The sequence below is a fragment of the Rhinolophus ferrumequinum genome, chromosome 3 (genome assembly GCF_004115265.2).
Source record: "Rhinolophus ferrumequinum isolate MPI-CBG mRhiFer1 chromosome 3, mRhiFer1_v1.p, whole genome shotgun sequence".
Lineage (NCBI taxonomy): Eukaryota > Metazoa > Chordata > Mammalia > Chiroptera > Rhinolophidae > Rhinolophus > Rhinolophus ferrumequinum.
Window position 1 is genome coordinate 4,907,282 of NC_046286.1, and position 22,109 is coordinate 4,929,390.

A 22,109-nucleotide genomic window follows, 5' to 3' on the forward strand; every position below is an offset into this window, starting at 1 on the left:
CTAGGTGGGCATCCTCAGTGTTGTCCTGGTGTTGTTCTCATCTCCAGGCACTGGCTTTGGAAAGCAGCTAGGTCACCTCGCAGTTGATTTCACTTACAGGGTAGAGTGGGATGAAGACTGGGTGAAGTCCTCAGGACTCCCGTTCTTCTAACTAGCTACAGTCACGAGTTCTCAGCCACAGCTGTGTTTATACCCACCTGGGAGGCCTGGCGTGAGCTCCTACAACTGGTGCCCTATGTCCTGCTGTTGTTTCCAAACAGAAAGATCAAGTTTTAGCCTCTCAACTCATTTCATGGCAGTGAGGTCTCAGTTCAAAAAGAAAAGCTAAAAAGTAAAGCTATGACCCTCCCCAGTGAGGCATCTATCAACAGATCCCTCTGAGCTGGGAGGACAGCTCAGAGTGTAAAGGCAAGTCGACCTCTGGGGTTCAGCCTCTCCCCAACATTTCAGGGTCACCAGGCCTGGGAATGGAACATCAGAACTGTAGATTCTGAAGAGTGCCTAATAGATAGAAGGGTCCACAACCAATGATGACTGCAAAGTGAGGCTGAGTCTCTTATTGGAAGGGAGGGAAAATGCCTCTGAGTTCCACAGCCCGTCTCTTGTGGGGCCATAAAGAAGCCTGGGAGGATTCCTAGATGTGGAATTCAAGAGACCTGGGTTTTTAGCAGCAATTCTGATTACTGACAGTGCCAACGCTATTCACAAACTGCTGTGTGCTTACCACGTGCTAAGTGCTTTATGAGAAACACCTTACTCAGTCCTCGTCGAAGGACTCTGACTCCTCATGACTCCACGAAGTAGGTACTATTATTGTCCTCACTTTACAGATGAGGAAGCTGACATACAAAGAGGTTAAGCAGTGTCCCCAAGGTCAAAGCAATAGCTTGTGGAACTGGGATTTAAACACAGGCATTTTAGACCTAAAGCTGCGCTCAGTATCACTACATGTTATTGCTTCTTGATGAATTTGTCTTATTCTAATTCTTAGCACATAATGCTATAGCTCTTTGTTTAAATGCTTGTCTCCTACACTAAACTTGATGGTGGGTACAATGTGTTAATCATTTTCCATTGACAGTGGCCAACGCTGACCTGAACACTAAGTGGGTGCTCAGTAAACATTTGCGAATCAATATTGAATAACTGAATATTATTTTCTGTGCCTTAGCATTGCGGAAAGACAGGGAAGAGTTGAAGTGTAGGTTATTAAGGCACTACATCCTCTGATGGTCACAGTGGAAATTACTACCATAACCTAGCATTTCCTTTGAGTTGGGCTTTGCAAATTGGGTTAGGTATGACCAATGGTGACAGCTGTACATTCCATATTTGGCCCAGAATGCTTTTCCGTACTTCTCCTTTGAAAACAGTACTCCCCCAACTCCTCCTTGGCTTCCTGAGGTTTGAGTGCGGCTGTCATTTACAATTTCCCACTCTCCCCCCCCACCCCCCAAGCAGGACTCTTGACTCAGGTCTGGCCATTCAGGCCTCTCCCTGGTTTTGGTATGATGGTGCTCAAAGAATGGGATTTGGGAGATATTTGAGGCTGTCTTACGTGACTGCACAGAACAAGCCAGGTGGCAATGTGAGAGGATGAGATCAATGTGCAAAGAGAAGCAAACAAGAGGATGAGAGCTGGAGAGTGAAAAAGGCTGAGTGACATTATTTGAAACCCTGGGTCAACCATACCTGAAGATAACTCTACCTTAGATGTCTCAGCTTTCTGGGCCTCTACATGCTCAATTTGCCTAAGTTGCTTTTGTCACATGCAACTAAAATAGTTTTAATAAGTACCCTAAAGTAGGTTTTCCAGATATAGAAAAAAAATTACATGGAACATACTTCTATTGAAAATTATTAATTGTTTATCTGAAATTCAAGTTTAACTAGGCACCATGTATTTAGCTGGCTACTCTCCCCTACAAGGATATACAGCAGTGTACAAGAGCATGTGCCAAATCACATGACAAATGCAACACATGAGTCACTGCTGGAAGATCTCTTTTAGGAAGGAATAAAGTTAAGTAATTTAACTGGGTGGTTGAAAAATATTTTATATTAAAATAACCATATACAATATATGAGCTGTAGCAATTAAAACAGTTGGTAGATGCTGTTAAACAAAAATTTTAACTTCCATGGTTGAAAGCCTTTTTTTTAAATGAAAGCGTTTATTAAGCCACTGCTAGCAAAAAAAGAAGACCAATTGGGAAGCATGGAGTCTAAACCATCAGCAGCATGGCTAGATAGGAAAGACAACATGTCCTTAGTTGCAGAGTTGTGCAAGGTTTTTTATACATCAAGTAGGGGGAAGAAAGGTGTAACCCGTTCTGAAAGGATTTATGTTGGCTATAGACAAAGTGGACGGAGAAGGTGAAGAGGGACTAGACGGAGAAGGTGAAGAGGGACTAGTTCTGGGGTAGGGATCACGGAGTTTGCAGGGAAGATGTGTCCGCTCCTGTGGGTTAGCTGTGGGCAGCAGGTTGGAAAGTTCATTGTAAACAAGAAGCAGAGGCTCCTGGCGTTTGATGGAGCCTGGCTATTCTCTCTTTTTCATAATCTTGGAAATAGCCACCTGGAAATTAATGCTATAGAACAGAAAGAGTTTGTAATAAATGAGTTTGTAAATAAATGGCTTCTCAATGTTGCCTGGGACACTCGTAGGAAAAGTGTGAAAAGCAATGCTTTACAAGATAACAGGGCCCATGCGTAGGATATGGGGGAGATACCTCTTGGAACTTGAAAGTCACCCTCAGAGTCCTGGAAAACAAAAATCACTTTAAGTATTTAAAACAGAGGAAATTTAATTCATAGAATTGGTTTATATAGGTGTTGGCAGAGATAAAAACTTACACAGAGAACAGTAAAATAGCCCAGAGATGAGCAATAGCAAGAAGCTACTGCCACGTTTACACTGGAGGGGCAGAAGGATACATCTTGTTACAGAAACCCATGGGCTGGGAGTTGGAGCCAAGTAGGTAGGAGGAGACAGCCTAAGGTTGGGGGATGGGGATGGATACCAGGGCTTGGGGTGGGAATACTCTGGTTTTTTCCCTCAATCTCTCCAATCTCCAGAAGTGCCTCTGATTGATGGAGCCCAGCAAGCCTGGAAACCAACCAGCACCGAAGTCCAGACCATGCAGCCTTCATGGGGTCGGCCCCCCTCCGCCACGGCCACACTGAAAAGATAAGGGGAAAGGTGAGAAATGGATTTGAGGGCCAAACAGTCCCAGGATCAGCACAGAGAAATTAGGAAAAAAAATCAAAACATAATCGACGAAAAATCAACTCAGGGTGCCTGCACAAAGGTAGGTTTCTAGAACTACAACATTTGCCCCCAAATGTCCTTTATGGCTGCTTTTTCCAAACTAGGATTTAACCCTGGGCCATTCACTACATCTTGTTGTTATATCTCTTAAAATATTTTAGTTTAGAACGACACCTTTTTTTGACTTGGTGAAGGAAAGAGGCCAGTTGTCCTATAGGACGTCCCACCTTCTAAATCTGCTGCCTTTTGCTTCCCTTTAGCTTCATCCTCTAGCTTATTCTATAACCTTGATTAGACCCAAGTTAAACATTTTTGGTCAGTACACGACATAGTTAACGGTTTCTACTTAATGTTGGCACCCCAGCAGGAGACACATAATATCTGACTGTTCTTAGCTTTAATAATGCCAACATTTACCACTGTATTAGGGTGGCAAAAGCTTGATAACTTCATTGTGCAGTTTAACTTTCTTTTAGAACCTGGAAGCTTTCTCCATTTTAAAGCTTAGTTTCCTCATATGAAGTGTGAATAACAGGGTTATTGAATACATTAAATAAATTAATGCATTTAGAGCAGCTAGGACATAGTAAACATTTAAATAAAGTCGCAATTATTATTTTGGTTGTAAATTCAGCATCAGAGAATGTGGAGCAGAAGAATCAAAAACTCCTCTCCAGTTCCATTTCGGAGTCTGATAAAGTAGGCTAGAAGTTTGGCCTTTTTTCTAGAATAGGTTATATCTATGGACAACTTCTATCAGTTTCCTCGTATGTAAAGATAATTACCATTTGTGGAGGGCTTAGTGTGTACAGACTGCACTAAACACTTTACGAGCATTTTCACATTTAATTCTTATTCCCCACAAGTAAGAATTATCACCTATTCTTCGTAGAGGAAACCGCGCAAGCAGCACAGCCAGAAGTGGCGAGACGGGACTTGAAACTGGGGGTTCTGCACTCTCCTGGGGTTAATGAGACTTGCAAAACAGACACATAAAACGGCTTGCTCCTGGCTTTACTGCTTTAGGAAACCTATTATTTCTCGGTTGTCATCTCAGCAAGCTTTCTCTGAGTGTCTTATTTCAAGTTGAATTCTCTCCTTCCTGCTTTCGTTTTCACCGCGCATAGCACTTGGCTCCATCTAACTAAATATTGACTTTATCATTCTGTCCTCCCCAACTCGAATGTCAACTCCACGAGGACAAGGATTTAGTCTTGTTCACGGCTGTCTTCGCTGCCTTTACAGCAATGCCTGGCACATAACAAGTAATCGTTATTTATCGAAAGAACGAATAACATGCTTCCGGGAGCATCCGGAATCAAGATTACACGGGTTTGAGCTGAACCTCGTAGGGCCCCTTCGTACCCGCAACCCCTTCCCGCCTGCGCGAGCGAGGAGGAAAGGAAAAGCCCCGCCCCTCACTCGGCGCCAGACGCGGATGAAGCCGTCGCAGCGCCGCTCCGCACGCGGATTGGACGACGGGGGAGGTTCCTGAAGTCGCGTTGGATACCTCGTCCCGCGGCGTCGGCGCTTGCTGTGCGCGTCATTTCCGGCGGCGCGGAATCGAGTGGCCAACGTCTTGCGCAGCAACATGCCTAAGTGAGTGGGGCCCTGAATCTGGGGGTGTTCGCGGTCACTTATTGTGACCCTGAGGGAACAGAGAGCGGATTCTGGCTCCCGAGGTTCTAGGGAAGAGAGGGTCTGGGGAAGGACGGGAGACCGGGGGTTCTAGATACCCCTTTTAGAGTGTGATGGGCGACTCCATGTAGGGAAACAAAAAAGCCTGGTTTATGTCAGGACGCTTTGTTTGATGTCTATGAATCGTGACTAGGTCTTTTGTTTGCTTGTTTGTTTTACTTTGGATGAATAGCAGTTCGGTGGGTGGGCATCTATTAACTGGTTGTCATCTCGTTTTCTTTACCTTCCACCTTTCCAGGTTTTATTGTGACTACTGCGATACATATCTCACTCATGACTCTGTAAGTAGTGTTTCTTTTCAGTTTCAAAAAACCTGATATGTAATAAATTGGATTTTTTTTTTAGGTGTAAGTTTGTGCTTTTCATCCTGCTGGGGTTTAAGGGCATTGCTTGACGAAAATAATTTGGGATGTTAATTTTTCTACCCTTCCTGTAACTGTCTTCGTAATTTGAAGTTATTAGTCTTCAGAATTTGAAGTTATTACTCTTCCAATAGTCAGTGTTTTCAGTGGAGACCCAAGATAATAAAGCTTTAGCAGGTTTGAAGATGAATTCCAGGAAAGTATCCTGAAGCTCAAACACTTGATTGTGACAAGGCACTCAAATATTTGATTGTTAAATTAGAAAGAAATGCCTAAATTTGAAACTGAGTACTTCAATTTGATTGAAAACTGCTTCACAAATAATAACAGCATCTAAGCTCGAATATTTACTGTGTGTCAGACAGTATTCCAAATGTTTACATGTATTGTTTTGTTTAATGCTCATGATAATCCTACGAGGTTAGTATTATCTCCATTTTACAGAGGAGGAAACTGAGGCAGAGTGTGAAATAACTGACGGGATGTTACAAACCAGTAAGTTGTGTAGAGCTGGAAGACGAGCCTGGGCAGTCTAAAAGCAGCTTCTATACCAGCAGCTCTCAAACGTTTTTGTCTCACGGTCCCTTTACCCTCTTAAAAATGACTGGGTTGCAAAAAAGAAAATTAGGTTATGTGGGTTATATCCATTAATATTAGCTGTATTTGAAATTAAAACTTAAAATTTATAAAGTACTTACTCACTTAAGAGTAACAATAACAAACCTTTTACTTGTAACAAATAGCATTTTAAAAGTGAAAAACAGCTGCTTTCAAAAAAACAATTTAGTGTCAGAAATGTTTTAACATTAGCATTGTTTTAACATTTTTACAAACCTCTATAATGCCTGACTTAATGGAAGACAGCTGGATTCTCATCTTCTGCATTGTTTGTTGCACTATGTTTTGGTTGAGGTATATAACGAATCCAGCCTCACGTAGATATGGAAAAAGAGAAGTACTTTAATAGCCTTTTTAGATCATTGTAGGTATTCTTTAATACTTTAGATTTCTTCATCAAACTCCACAAATGGTTAGTTGCAGTGTAGAATCTGAAACCACATCAAACTTCCCACACTTGTTTACATTACAGTTCACCGGTCTCTCTTGCACTTTGAGTGGATCTTTTACCACATGATTTTGTAACGTGTTTTGCCCATTTGGAGAAATGGCCAAACTGGTTCACTCAGTTAGGCAGGTCTTCCAAGTGTGGACACATTTGATTATATAATGTGAAGTTGGCATTCATTAATGTCACAATCTAATTAGAAATGGCTTTTAAGCATTCAGAAATTGACAAGCTCATGGTGGCAGGTAAGGTTTTCTAAAATTCTAATTTTTGTTTGAAAGGTCAAATTTCAAACACTACCAATTGCTTTCCTTGAAATAACAGGCTCCATTTATTTACTTTTGAGAAATCTGAAAAACCAGTTTGTTTCTCAGTCGTTCTTTCAAATAAAAACGATGTTCTATCAAAGAGACAACTGGGAGAATTCACAATTGAACAGTTTGCTTGCCTGCTTTTCTTTGAAATAGCGTATTTTGACATGCAGCAGAAGTGCTTTGTACATACTTCCCATTTTTCCACCTAGAATGTTAAAAAGACAAAAACTCAGGGTTGAGATTTAATAAAATTAATAATTTTATTGCTTCATCAAGGACAGTCTGAATGAAACTGGCTCTTTTCCCCCCGGGAGGGCGTGATATTGAAAATACAGTGATTACTAATGCATTGAGTTGCTATTCCCTTGATTTATTCCAAAGAGCCAGGAGTTTGGCATCAGCAGTGCAAATGTCAATACAGTGAAAAAGGAAAGTAATGTCTTATGTGATGTCTAAGTATTACTATGAACTTACTGTGACCTTGCAGACCCCCTGAAGGGTGGGTCTGAGACACCCTTAGGTGTCTGTGAGCTACACCTTGAGAACTGCAGCTGTATACTTACTGCCTTTGCAGAAACCTGATTAAATCAGAACTCATGTCTTGCATAGGAGCTGCAAGAACTTAACCAATGATTTCTCTGTTACTTCATTCCGAAATCTTTCTAACACATGGTCAGATGTAGTTCAGCATTAATAGATGGGTGGAATCAAATATATGGTGATGGAAGGAGAACTGACTCTGGGTGGTGAATACACAATGGGATTTATAGATGATGTAATACAGAATTGTACACCTGAAATCTATGTAATTTTACTAACAATTGTCACCCCAGTAAATTAAAGAAAAATAGATGGGTGGAACGTGTAAGTAAGGTGATTCATTCTGAAGAAATAATAGTTCTGAATATTATTAAATAGTTCTGAACAAATAATCTGAAGACTGTCCTGGAAGAGACTCTTTCAATAAGTTGGTATTGGTAGTAGCTGGCCTATAAGTCTGCAGTTATTTTTGTTCTGTTTTGTTTTGATCCCCATCCCCCTCTCTATAAGTCATTTGGAGAGTCTTAATTTTCTGAAATCATTAGTGAAGGGGCTATGCCTTTCTACCCTTTTTCAGCACTGTATTTTCATATACCCACTTATCTTGCTAATGCCAGAATTCAGAGAATTGAAAAGTGTCTCCGTAATAACTTCATGAGAAACATCAGGAACCTTTGCAATACTCTTGTTCTAACATGATATTTTGAGAAAATAGTATGAAATTTCCATGGTGATTGAAGTAGTTCCCTTGGTGGACTTTGAAATGTATAAAACATTCAGTGCTGTATATGTAACTTTGAAACTGTTCCTGGTTCTTAGGCATGATTTTGTTTTTAGGCTTGAGGCATCATTGTTGTAAGCACAGTCTAAGCAGTGGCTTGGGAGCTAGGGAACAATATTTTGAAACGTGGACCACTCACATGACGTGGGTCAGATCTGCTGCAATCACGTGCAGAGAAGCTGTACCCGTAGAGGGTGGTTAGGCAGCCTTGGGGATGACGTCCGGACTCCAGGCCTGGGTTTGCTGCTTACCAGCTGTGTGTTTGGAGACAAGTCTTTAAGCATGAGTAGAATGTGATTTGTTTCATCCACTTTATTGAGTTTTAATTTATGTTCAATTAAATGCTCACTTTTTCAGTGTGTAGTGTGATGACTTGTCAGATGATTACAATTGATGTGTATGTACATCGAGGTGTAGAGTATTTTCATCACCTCAGAAATTCCCTCGTGTTCCTTCGCAGCCAGTCCTCTACACCCCTGGCCACAGCTGATCTGGTTTTTATTACTACAGATCAGTATTACTAGTTTAAAACCTCATATGAATGGAATCTTTTAGTATATACTCTGCTTATGTCTGATTTCTTTTGCTCAGCACGTTTCTGAGCTGGGTCCATATTGCATGTATCGGTGATTCACTCTTACTAGTATTCCATTGTACTGTGCACATGGGATTTTTATGAAGATTGAGACACTGCTTGTAAAGTACATAACATGGTGTCTGGCATGTAGTGAGTGTTAAGTAAACTTTTAACTTAAAGGAAGCAAAAGGTTAAATGTGTGGAGTTTATATTATGTCAATTTTACCCAATAACGCTGTTAAAGAATAAAAGGAAACAGGTTTATATGTGATTCATATACAGTCTCTATTCTAGACCCATTATCATTTAAAAGAATATATTCTCATAGACAATGTTATTTAAATGAATGTAAGCTATATTATTTTGCCATAGAATAACCTAAGACAGCGTATTAAAATGGTGGTGTTTTAGATCAGGGGCTTGCAAACTTTTTCGTAACGTGCTAGATGGTGGTTATTTTAGGTTTGTGGACCATATGGTCTTCGTTGCAATTACTCAATTCTGTTATTGTAGAGAGAAGACGTGGACAATACGTAAACAAATGAATGTGGCTGTGCTCCAATACTTTTTTTTTTTTTTTTACAAAATCAGGCGCTGGCCCATAGGCCAGATTGTGCTGACTCCTGGTTTACATAATAAATAGTGTAGATAAATTACCTTAGTACATTGTAGGGTAATGTTTGTAAGTGATGGCATTAGCACCCAGCTAAAGCTGCTAAAGGTAGCCACGCCACCTATATAAAGGTAAGGCTTTATATATTTTCTAGTTTGGGAAATTTGTTTCTGTGACTGATACGACCTTTTTGTTTTACAGCCATCTGTGAGAAAGACACACTGCAGTGGTAGGAAACACAAAGAGAATGTGAAAGACTACTATCAGAAATGGATGGAAGAGCAGGCTCAGAGTCTGATTGACAAAACAAGTATGTTTCAGTCTCTTGTTCTGATGTGGTAGAATGGTCCCATTCTTTCTTATCCCTGTCTCTCTGTTGTTTCTCACAGAAGCAACTCATTCTGAATGATAAATAGGAGCTTTCTGATATGTTGAATGAAAGAAGTGGAAGGTCATTGGTTTCCCAGGGATATAGGAACGCATTAATATTAATTATCGAGGTTAGAGCAATTGGGTATTGGTTAGACTGGGAAGTGGGGCAGAGAAGAATGAATTGCCTGATAGGTCTTTATTGACGTGGACCAGATTTTGTAGCAAATTGGTATAAAACCTCCTTTGTGGTGATCATAGGTTTTTAGAACTGGTTTCCTGTTATAATAGGAAAAGGTGGGGGGAGGGGTTTATAGTTCTCTTCAAAGAGTTTGAGAGACTTTGAGTTTCTTATTCTTTGTAGTTCTGACAAAGATAATTAGTCAGAAAGGAAGTAACTGATGTGACAAAGTTGTCTGAGTATGTTTTGGGCCCCTGTCCTACATACCATAATCTTTTTGTTTAATTAGGGACATCTTTGTCGTTCAGGCTAGTTGGCTCCAAGGCACTGACAGGAGATGTGGCATTTCTATGTTAGATCATTCTGGTGTATTTGAAACATGGCCTTTCTTAATTATTCATTGTACTTAGTTGGCAGGCCAATGTGGACTTTGATTGTGATGTAATTAAAAAAAAACCTATTATGGAAAATTTCAAACATAGTAGAAAGACATGTTTAATGAATGAACGTCCCGTGGCTGTGCACCTCTCTGCCCCATTCCCGTTCCCCAGCACCCAGCGATAGCAGTCTTGTTTCATTTCCACCATGGTTTTCAAACTTAGCACTATTGACATTGGGGTTGGGTGAGTCTTTGTTATGGGGGCTGTCCTGTGCATTATGGGAAGTTCAGCAGCAGCCCTGGCGTCTGCTCACTAGAGGTAAGTGTCAGTTCCCAGTTGTGACAACTAAAAATGTCTCCAACATTGCCTAGTAGTACCCCAAGGGTGCAAAATTGCCGTTGGCTGAGAACCACTGAATACCTTCATCTCCTCCCTTTATCCCTCCTGGATTTTTAAGGAGCAAATCTCAGACATTGTCCCATTTTCTTTGAAAAATTAATTATAATGTAATCTTTTTTCTCTGAAAAGATACTAGAAATTTCTCGGCATTAAAGGTTCGCATTATATTCGCTTATTTTTTTATTTTTATTTTTTGCTTATTTTTTTTGTATGTAGCAGAAGAATTTCTTTAGGATGGGTAAATGTTCTTGATGGAGGACTTTTGGAGGTGAGGAGGCAAGCCCTCTGGGATGCAATTCATGATGTCCATGATTATGGTGACATTGAGTCTGCTGCTGAGCCAGTGCTTAGCCACTCCCTCCTTAGTCTCTACGAGTTGTCCTTTCACGTGGGGTGGAGGCGCCTTATTAGGATATGCTCTGTTGTAGAGCACAGGCTCCGTTCAGAGGCTGTTCATAAACCTCCACTCTAGGTCATTTTTCTGGATCTGGTCCTTATGAATTATCAGTGATTGACATGAATAATTTGACCCCCTTTGCACTGGTGGGGGTGGAGTAGGATGGGGGTGGGTGCCTGGGCTGCAGACCGCATGGAATTGGGAAAGGCTTACATTCAGGAATATACTTTATGAGTGTATTTTAGTATTTACCTGTGACTCCTTTTACAAGCCAAATATAAATGATCTTCAGTTTCTTTTGTGCCTCTTATTGTCTGAAATAAAAATTTAAAGTTGATTGTTTTAGACGTTTTTTAAGATCATAATCTCTTTCAGGTCAGGCTCTTGCTTTGAAATCTTTGTTTCTTTCATGTCACTTATCTCAGTGCATTAATTTCAAAACTGGTAAACCAAATGGTATATATTGTTTTGACTCAGCCTATATAGGAATGATTGAAATTTATAAAGCCTGTTTTTTAGACAGGCATTACATATTTTCAAACAAAACTGAATGGCTCGAATTGATTATAAACCACATCTGCAGATTAAAGATGACCGCTTCTCTTTGGTAAGACATTGATAGATGGAGGTTTTCACTCCAGTCTCCAATAGTTAATTCAGCCATAGAAATGCTGACTAAATAAAAACAGGTTAAAAAACCCAAATCTATAAACCAATTAATTGCTGTTTTAACTGGTGGATATCTAAAGTTGATTTAAAAACTAGAAGCCATGATTTAGTAATCTTAGATGGTTACTTTTTAAAGTGAAGTAATTGTGACCGTTAAAGATTTAAAAGAAAGTGGTTATGGGCTGTTGAATTCTTATTCACCGTGTGTTGTTCTTTTCTTTTTAAAGCCGCAGCATTTCAGCAAGGAAAGATACCTCCTACTCCATTCTCTGCTCCTCCTCCTGCGGGGGCAATGATCCCACCTCCCCCCAGCCTCCGTAAGTTTCTAAAGTTTTTATCTCAAGGGGTGTAAGTGGGTAGATTAAACTTTGATCTTGTTAGATTATCTCACAGTGGGTTTTCAAATGCTCATTGAATGAATATGTAGATGGTGACAGAAAACATCTTCAGTGGTATAATTTCTGAAATAGCTTTAGTTACCTTCTGATTGCATTATTACTAAGATATTGTATGTGTGGCATCCCAAGTGGGTCTGAGACAGACTCAACGAAAAGCTCAGAATGTACCTGTGATTAGATGAGCTAGTCTATGAAGCAGTATTGCTGAGTACATTAAATTATTTACTGCTAAGAACACAACACTAGAGGATTGACGTAGCTAAACTTCTCAGTCTTTCTATTTTCTAACCCACCTAACACTTTTATTTATATATATATATATATATATATATATACACACACACACACACACCTTGTGAAAGACAAGAATGGTATAGTTCAAAGTGGAGTGGTTCAAAGGCCTCTTCGGGAAGGTTTATTGTTTTTGCATGACAGGCAGGAGGAAATTGAGTAACTAGGCCACAGTGCTTTTGCTCTTCTGGAAGGTTTAGATTGAAACTGAACTCAGAGGCCTAAACTCAGCCCTGTAAGTAATCACGGATATAAACACACAGAAGTAAGAAGGCTGTTTATGATAGTTGCACACTAATGCAGGTGGGTCACTAATAGCCCACCAAACCCTTGGGCTCCCACTGTCCTGGAACCTGGCCAGGCGTCAGCTCACAGCAGCTCTCAGATCACCTCTCTCCGACTCCATCCTGACCGACTGGCCCTCAGTTCCATTATTTTCAATAGTAGAGTGGTCTCTGGTATGAATGTACCATAATTAAACTCATCATTTTCTTGTTGTTGGACATGCAAGTTGTTTCAAATTGTTGCTGTTGTCAGTGATACTGTCAGGAATATCTCTGCATATACATCTTTGTATTTTCCAAGAACTTTTTAAACTTGAGTTTTGATATTTTTAAAAATCTGAAATTAGGTACTTGTGGCTTAAGTTCACCAGCTTTTTATCAGGAGCTCTACAGAAGATATCATACCCTCTTTAAAAAGTTAAAAATCTTTGTATTTTTTTTTAACCTGGGGAACCTGACTTCATTTTATACTCCTGTCTACGTAGGCTTGTTCTTGCTTTTCAGTCAAAGTAAAGTTTTGTGGCATGCTGACTTTTGTGGATCCACTGTTGTAAAAGAGACCATCGGAAATCTATTGTTACGGAATTTGGACCAGATCATGAAGCCCTACTAGTTGCATTAGGAAGATAAAATATTAATGTATAAGCATATCTTAACCTCAGGCCACATTCTTTACTTCAGCCGGTCCTCCTCGTCCAGGTATGATGCCAGCACCCCACATGGGGGGCCCTCCCATGATGCCGATGATGGGCCCGCCTCCTCCTGGGATGATGCCTGTGGGACCTGGTAAGTGTGGATTCCCCAGAATGCTCCACTGTGAGTGAGTTCTCCATTTATATGGAATTCTTAGCCATCTAAATGTAGTTTTGCAACAAATTAAATTTGGTGAATCTGTAATGAGAAAGAAAAAGAAATATTTGGTTTATCAGGATAATTGAATGCTATCCAAAGACATTGTGCTACTGAAAGCAGGATACGGCTGCCTCTTTTTCTCTTCTTCCCCCTCCCTCCTATTTCCTTAGGTCCTCCTGACTTCAGCCATTAATAACGAAGAGGAAGGTAGATGAGTGTGTTCCGCTGGGGGGATTAAGGGAAGGGTAGATACCCGTATATACCTGTGCTGCTACCTTTCTCAGTTGTGATTTGGAGCAGAGCTACCTATTCATGCTGATTTAATCTTGGAGGTTAGCTAGCTCAAATTAGTATGGAAAAGGCCTTCGGCCTGGTAGTGGTCTTTTATTCAGGAAGGGGAAAAATTTACACCTCATAAACATTTTGTTTTAACATAAACATAAATGTACTTTAATTTGCAAATCTTTTCTGCTGGTGGTCAGGGTCTTTAGAACAAGTCTACTAATTAGAACACTATATATTTCTTGCAAAAATCAGTAAGCCATACCTGTAATACATCCTCTACCAACTTGAGTTTCATTTTCTGTGAAGTGGTTAGAGACCTTGTGAGGCAATCTAGTTCCAGCCTTTTATGATCCACTCACCTACCAAATATGTGTGCTTTTGGGGATGATTTGCCTGAGTATTGCTAAGTAGCAACTTAGTTTTCATAGAAACAGGTTGTGGTGGGTTTTTTTCATATTTTAATGGGTTTGCAGAATAGTTATGTAATTAAATACAAGTGATGCAAGAAGCCTACAACTCAACTGGTAAGACAAGGTACAAAGGTATAATAGAGCTTCCTGGCTAGAAGCATTCAGTGTGCTTGCTGTGGGTATCGTTAGAGGGATGGGAGAGTATAGCTAAAAACAGTTCCTGCCTTACTGGCTTGTGAAACCAAAACACAATCAGAGTGGCTTCTTTTGCCTTCTTAAGTGCACCACTAATTCAGATTCCTCAAGGGGTTAGGGATGTGGTGAACCTGCAATGCATGACTCATCTAAAGAAGGCTTCTAGAACTCAGTTCAGCCTATGAGAATGCAGGTTGGTGTTGCCAGTTCTCCTGAGTATTTTGTTCTTGTTATTTTTACCAGGATAAAATAATAAGATTGTGGGGTTTGCATTTAAATAATTGAGTAGTCGGGGGTGGGCATGGTTAAGAATGGGTGGGGATAAAATTGGCCCTGGGTGGATAATTGTTGATGCTGGTTGATGGGAACATGGATGTTTATTATACTCTTCCTATTATCTGTGTTTGGGCATTTTATTATGAAAAGTTGAAAAAGAAATGTAGACTTATTAGTAATTAGACTTATTAATTGCCAATGTTGGCAAAACTAATTAAAATTAAATGCACTGTGGAGACCAAAGAAAACAAGTTTTTCGGGTGCCTCATTTTCAATGTGGTCTAGATTAGCTTCCTCTAACAAACGCTGAATACAGGTTATGTTATGGTGGGTTTTTAAATAAAGTGTTTAGTGTTATTCTCTGTTCCTGTTGAAAGGAATCCTAAAAAATAAAATTCTGTACCTGTTGGATTTTGTGTCTGCAGATACTTGTGTTTTACTTTTTGTGATAAGGCTGTATTCAGCTTTGAATATACCAAGGGTGCCAAAAGCGTGTATACACATTTTAAGAAAGGAAAAAACTATTAAAATTATGCTGATGGTAACCACTTTGAGCACCTCTTGTAACTGCAGAAGTCAAACATGACTTGTATTCATCTTTTGTTATCAGTACATGTTATTACAATTTTAATACACTTTTTTCTTTTCTTAAAATTGTATGCATTTTTTGGGCACCCTCTGTAGTTTTCTTGAACCATTTATAGTAAGCCTTTAATCGAAATGATTTAGTTAAAAATAAATAGGTAAAATTTGATATTTAAAAAGAAGATACATGACATGAAAATTATGAGACATGATAATAAAATGAATATCCGTGAACCCACCACCTAGCTGCGGGTATAGAAAGAACGTCACCAACTCCATGAAGCTGCCCGTGTCCCTCCCTAACCTCCACCTCTCTGCTTGCCCTCCCTTCCCTGGCTCATTTGTTTGGCTGGTATATTGATGTGATACTTAAAAAAATTCATTAATAGTTTCTAAAGTGCATTAGAAAAATCCAACTTGTGTGTGTGTGCTAATTGTTATAAATCACATTATTGCCTATTATTTTTCTTGACTTGAGCTAAGTATGGTTACTAACAGGTTCTCAGCATGGGCCTCCTGCTCACCTTTCCTACAGCTCCGAACAAACGCTTAGTGGTAAGATTGTCCTCTGTGCCTGTGTACATCCATGAACTAGCTCCTGGTTATATGGTGCATAGAACTGATTACAAGAGCTGACTGAACATTGTGGGGCTTAGTTGTGAATTTCCCTAAGCAAAAAGGCCAGTTTAGGGAACTAGTGTCCCTGGTGGTTTCTGGAAAGCAGTCTAATAATAGTTTCCCCCTTCCTATCATTAGATTATGATTTCCGTACGGTTCTTGTGTTGACTTTTTTTGTCTTTTGTTTGAGAATGTCTAAGTAATTTAAAGATGTGATGAATTTGTTGCATTTCTTCTGTCAAGTATGTCTTTTTTCCAGCATTTTGCAGGGGGGGCTACTTTTTTTGTCTTTAATTGAAGTCCCACCAAGCTCTCTCATAAATAGTATTTTTCTGACTCTCTTTTTTCCCCCCTTTTCTTTATTTTGTCCTGCAGCTCCTGGAATGAGGCCGCCCATGGGAGGCCACATGCCAATGATGCCAGGGCCCCCCATGATGAGACCTCCCGCCCGTCCCATGATGGTACCCACCCGGCCAGGAATGACTCGACCAGACAGATAAGGGAAGAGGGGAGCCTCTTTCTAACAGTTCTATATAACTTGTTCTATTTCGCCAGGAGATCATGGTGCTGGGACTCTGGGTGTTTCCAAACAGCATGACAAGGAATACTCGCCCCCCTTTCCTATCAAAGAGAATAGTTTTGGAGGGTGTAGTGGGACAGGGAAAGCAATTTTCATTTGTATTGTGAAATGTGAAAATAAAATTGTCAACTTTTAGTTAAACACGTGTTCCCTTTTTTCTCCCCACTGAATTTTTTGTGTATTTTAAAGGAGATGAAGCATTTCCATTATGTTTCTCTAGATCATTCTCTCCTCAGCATGCCCTCTGCATGACATTCTTTTTCCTTAGCTATATAGAGTGGGTCCCTTTGGGCACCCTGCCTTTATTTAGTAAATTTCTCTTGTGCAAGACTTTGGTAAAACTAACACTTGTAGAGCTTTTGTTGATTAAATAAACAGCACAGTTGGTTAATATTTCACATGAATAATACTTTGTGTAGTAAGTGGAAAATTTTAAGCCTTTTATGCTGAATTAGGAAAAAAGACTTCACAATGCATGCATGTCAGCTAAGAATGGCAAGAGTTGCCTTAACCTCAGCTTCTCCTTTCTCTCAGCTCCTCTTTTTCTTGGACTTCAAATAGAAAGCTTTCTAATAGCAATGGTAAAATTACTCAGATTTCCATGGTACAGAAGGTTTCTTCAGAATATTTGTTATATCACCAGGCTATAAAAGTAGGATATTTGCAGGGAAGCATCTAGAAAGTAAGCTGTTGGAACTGTTCATATTCAGCTCATTATAAAATCGAAACTATTTCACATTGCAGGTGGGAGTGAAAATTGTTATAACGTCTGGGGAGGGCAATTTGACAGTATCTATCAGAATTACAATACCTATATATCCTTTGACTTAGCATTTCCATGTCTAGAAATTTATCCTACAAATAGAATTGCACATGTACGAGGCAACACGTGTACATGACTATACTTTGCAGCAAAAGACTGGACATAACAGATGTCCAGTGAAAGGGGACTGATTTGTCAAATATGCTACAGCCACAAAGTGGCATCTACCATGCTGGTTAAAACAGAATAAGGAAGCTCAATGTATTGCTGGGGAAAGACCTCCAGGATACACCTTGTTTGCACCTTGGTTTGTTCACACAACAAGGTATTGTTTGCTGCTCTCCTTTTTCCAAGGAAATATTTATATATGCCTTTGTAGGTATAAAGGATCTCTGGAAGGACAGATAAGCAACTGGTAATATGTATTGCCCCTGAAGAGCAAATGGGTAGCTGGAGGACAGGGATGAAGGAGAAAGACTGGTCACCTTGTGCCTTTTAGACTTCGAATCATCTGTTTTAGAACAAAACAAAACAAACCACCTTTGCCATCTGAGGTTCTTGTTACAGTGATGCTGTGGCAGAGGGTATCCTAAACCAGCACTTTACCACCTGGCTGATGATCAGAATCATAGGGGACCCTCTGCAAAATAAAGATTCCAGATTTTTGATTCAATATCTCTGGAATGGGGCTTATGAAATTTGCATTTTGGGAAAGCTTTTTAGGACATTTTGATTATTAGTGGGTTTGGCAAACTGTCTTAGGATCTGGTCTACTCAAGAATGTAACACTGTGTGTATGTCTATAGTTTTTTATAGATTTGTAGCTAGAAATAGAAATAGCAATAGGTGGGTTGCTTATTTCCCCCTAGAAACTTGTGAATATTTTGAAGAGGAGCTAATTTAGCAAATAAATGATCTTATCTAAGTAAATGAGAGGTTAGAAATAGAGGACCTGACCAGGAGAGAATCTCCATGCTCAGGCTCTGTGTAAGTTTGAGTCAACTTGCTAGTCTGAACCTTTGTGGGAACTACTACCTGCTTTTAGTTTCTCGTTGTCACATCTTTTAAAGAAAGACTTAAGTCTCAGAAATTGATAGTTTACATGTCTGGATTTATAGCTCAGATTTGTTATTAAAATCTGCACACTGAAGAGTTAGGGTAAGCTGTTACCAACTGAGCTTACCTGTGACTCAGCAAGTTTCTGGTCTGGATGGCTCTGTCAGGCTGAGGGTGAGGAGAGCGCCTTTTGTGTATAATAAATAGCCTCAGGTACTTAAGAACAAGCCTGGTCTTCCTAAAATGAAGCTTTTTCCAAAGTATGTAAGAATTTGTATAGGTGTAATCAAGAATACTAGTAGATAGCAAGAATTGAAGTTGGTGTAAATGGAGGGTCACGTGCTGGCTTCCTTTTCTTGGGCAGATCCAAAGCCATAGGACGTGCAGTTCAAGTCCACGCTGTCATCCCCACTGCCATGGCTTCCATGGTTTGTCAGGATGCCAGTGCCCTTGAGTCCAAGCTGCATGAGAAATGGGATCCTTGCAGAGAGCCACAGGCTAATTTGGTCATCCTGTATGGAAAAAGTCCAGTGGTGATTAAGTGTTTGTCCCAATTACATAGCTTCAGTCAGATGGTATCTTTTAGGTTCCAAGACAACATTTGGTGAACAGAAAAAAGCCTGGCCTGCCTGAGGTTTCTCTGACAGAAGTGTCCTGAAGGCTGGCCTGGTATATTGGTTTTCATGAAAACCTTGATAAATGTTAACTAATTGAAGTCATTTCTTCCCCTCCCAATTGAAAGCTTACAGGTTAGACTTTTGGACACAGAATCAAATATAGCATATAGAATAGTTCATCAGACAAGAGCAGGAATAAAATAATCTGAATGTTAACTTATTGTCCTTGCTCTTTAGGGGTGGGGAGAGGAGTGGATTTCAAACTCACAGAAAAGTTGCAAGAACTGTACAAAGAACACTTACATACCCTTTGACCAGAATCACCTATTGTTAGCTGTTAGCATTTCACCACATGTACTTTGTTTGCTCACTTGCTCTCTCTGGATATACGTATATATTTTTCTGAGCCATTTGAGAATAAGTTGCTATATCATGCCCTTTGTCATAAATACTTGAGGTGTATTTCCTAAGAATAAGTACATCCTCTTACACAACCATGGTTATCAAGCTCAGGAAACATAAATCTACCAACCATATTTCATTTTTATCCGTTAATCCAACATTGTCCTTGCATTGTTTTTTCCTGTCCTGTACAGAATCCTCTCTAGGATCATGTACTTTTTGGTCAAGTCTCCTTCGCCTCCTTTAATCTAGAACCGATCCTTAGCCTTTCTTTGTATTTTTTGACACTGACAATCTCACCACCTTTTGTTTAATAGAATGTTCTTCATTCCTCGTTTGTCTGATGTTTCCTCCTGATTTCATTCTGGTACATGTCCTCAGCTGTGTCCCCAGGATATCACATCTGTAGGCAGGCACACAGGGTCCATCTATCTGCCCCTGTTGGTGATAGTAATTTTGATCACCTATTAAGGTGATTATCTAGTTTCTCCATACTTGTTCCTTTTGAAACAGTATCTTTCCCCAGCTGGCAATTAAGAAAAGCCCGTTGACTTCTGGCCTCATTTAATGGTAAGACTTTGAACACAGCATAGGAAGCCAAGATCTCAAAGCTTTTTGTAAGTACTTAATCAGCTTTCACAGTGACTGAGAAAAAGGTCTCCTAATCCTTCCCTCCTTTTGTTTGCCTGTACTTCACATCCTAGTACTTTTGGGGGATGGTTGTTGAAAGAATAGAGAAGTAAAGGTAGGACAAAGAATTTTATCTCTATATTCAAATGCCACATTTCCCCCCTCTTCACCACTTTTATCTCAGCTTCTGCTGGTAGAGTGAAGCACGTAAAGAGGGACAAAAAGAAGAGTAATACAATAAAGCCTAGAGTGGCAGACATTACTCATTGCCCACCCCAGTATTTATTACTATCAAAAATAATAGAATCCCAGGGGTGGCCGGTTAGCTCAGTCGGTTAGAGCATGGTGCTGATAACACCAAGGTTGCTGGTTCAATTCCAGCATGGGCCACTGTGGGCATGGGCGCCCTCCTTAAAACAGAAAAAACAAACAAACAAACAAACAAAAAACAAAAGAAAATTCTAAAGTAAAAAAAAATTCAATTTGGTGGCTCAGGCAGTTAGAGCTCCATGCTCCTAACTCCGAAGGCTGCTGGTTCGATTCCCACATGGGCCAGTGAGCTCTCAACCACAAGGTTGTCGGTTCAATTCCTGGAGTCCAGCAAGGGATGGTGGGCTATGCCCCCTGCAACTAGCAACAGCAACTGGACCTGGAGCTGAGCTGCGCCCTCCATAACAGACTGAAAGGACAACAACTTGACTTGGAAAATAAAAGTCCTGGAAGTACACACTATTCCCCAATAAAAGTCCTGTTCCCCTTCCCCAATAAAATCTTTAAAAAAATAAAATAATAGAATCCCTAATTTGTATCTGGATCCATGGCCATCCGCAATAGCACATTCCCCGTACCGTGTAGCTTGGTGAGGCCGTGCAGCAGAGACACCGTGTCTTTTTTCTGCCCTCTTTCCTTTTGACAGGGATGTGCATGTGATATTTGAAATGCAGGCAACGTCTTGTGTCGCGTCCAGCGCAACACGGGCAGTGAGGGTGCGAGAAGGGGCGGCGTTGGGTTAGGTTTTAAGAAAGAAAGAAAGAATGATACAGACTTAATGCAGTTAAATCTCAGAAGACCAGGGCGTCTCTCCGTCACCAGAAACTGGAGCCCTGAATCGAGCTGACTGGTGGCTTTTATTGATAATTACACAAGGAAGTGGTATTGTTTTTTAACTCGGTCTGTGAGACTCATCCGTCATATCACAACAGTGAATCAAACCAATTATCTTTGTCCCCAAGCAGCCTGAGCGGAAAGTCTTTTGATGACTTAGGTGAGGTATGCACCTCCCTGGGGGGCAAGTCTCTCATGTTGTAACCGTTTCGCTGAGATAAGTGGAGAGAGCTGATCTTTACTGCCCTCATGACTTCTCTGACAATCAGCTGAGAGGAAAGCCAGAGGCAGCAATGGCTTTTTCCAGGCAGGGGGAAGGGGAGGCAAGGCTCCTTCCCGGATTTTCTAAGGCAGCTCATTGGGGGTCCCCACTTCGTTCCGCCTGCCTTAGGTTGTATCTCACGTGAGATATCTTACCCGTCTTTGGCTGCAAACCATCTTTCGGGGACCAGACAGAGAGACATAAGGTGTAAAACATTGAGATAAGCAAAGTCCCCAAAAGGCACAGTCTCACAGACTTGACTTTCCTCAAGGAAAGACACGGGGGGGGGGGGGGGGGGGACTGTCGGCTAGGCTGCTGTGTGACAACAATCTTGGACCACGAATTGGCAACTAAGGATGGTGTTCGCAAAACAGAAGGAGCTTAATGATTGAAGAGCTACCATGAACTGCCTACTTAGACTTCTTTTACGTGAAAGAGAAATAAACATCTTTTTTGTTAAAGTTAGGTGTTATTTTGAGTTTTCTGTTTTATGCAGTTGAGCCTAAAACCTGACTGATAAAAAAGAGGTGTTGAGAGTAGTAGTGAACTTGTCCAGCTAGAAAAACTTGCCTCGGGTATGCCACTCTCTAATACTCTGAGTGTGGATAGTGTTCTAAGTGATGGAACACAATAGTAAAACAAAGTCTTTTCCTCTCATGGCGCTTACATTCTAGAGGGGAAGTGAGACAATAACAAATAGAAAACACCAATGTTGTGTGGTACGTGCCATGAAGAAAAATAAAGTAGGTAAGTGGCATAGGTGATACAGGAGAGTTAGCATGTCCCTAGGTAGACAGGGAGGTCCCTGGTGGAATAAACAAAGACAGCCATATCCTAAAGCTTCAGGTTTTGAAATCGCTCCTTCGCTCCAGGACTTAATGTAA

At 40.4% G+C, this 22,109-nt stretch overlaps 1 protein-coding gene and 1 non-coding gene across 5 annotated transcripts; both read left to right on the forward strand.

Moving 5' to 3' along the window:
• The first annotated feature begins 4,751 nt into the window (after positions 1 to 4,751).
• Positions 4,752 to 20,288, forward strand: SNRPC (small nuclear ribonucleoprotein polypeptide C). Of its 4 annotated transcripts, none has more exons than XM_033103033.1 (7): positions 4,752 to 4,870; positions 5,208 to 5,250; positions 9,424 to 9,532; positions 11,845 to 11,934; positions 13,272 to 13,376; positions 15,692 to 15,748; positions 16,187 to 20,288. In XM_033103033.1, the coding sequence occupies exons 1-7, from the start codon at positions 4,863 to 4,865 to the stop codon at positions 16,309 to 16,311; spliced, it is 537 nt and encodes a 178-aa protein (XP_032958924.1). In that variant the 5' UTR covers positions 4,752 to 4,862; the 3' UTR covers positions 16,312 to 20,288. The 4 variants fall into 4 exon arrangements, with proteins under 4 accessions (XP_032958924.1, XP_032958925.1, XP_032958926.1 ...); XM_033103034.1 differs by having other exon boundaries at positions 4,753 to 4,870; positions 13,290 to 13,376; XM_033103035.1 differs by lacking the exon at positions 15,692 to 15,748 and having other exon boundaries at positions 4,753 to 4,870; positions 16,187 to 16,532.
• TRNAI-GAU (transfer RNA isoleucine (anticodon GAU)) lies at positions 20,176 to 20,249 on the forward strand. The gene has a single exon. It is a non-coding gene; the product is annotated as a tRNA-Ile (tRNA).
• Positions 20,289 to 22,109: the final 1,821 nt, after the last annotated feature.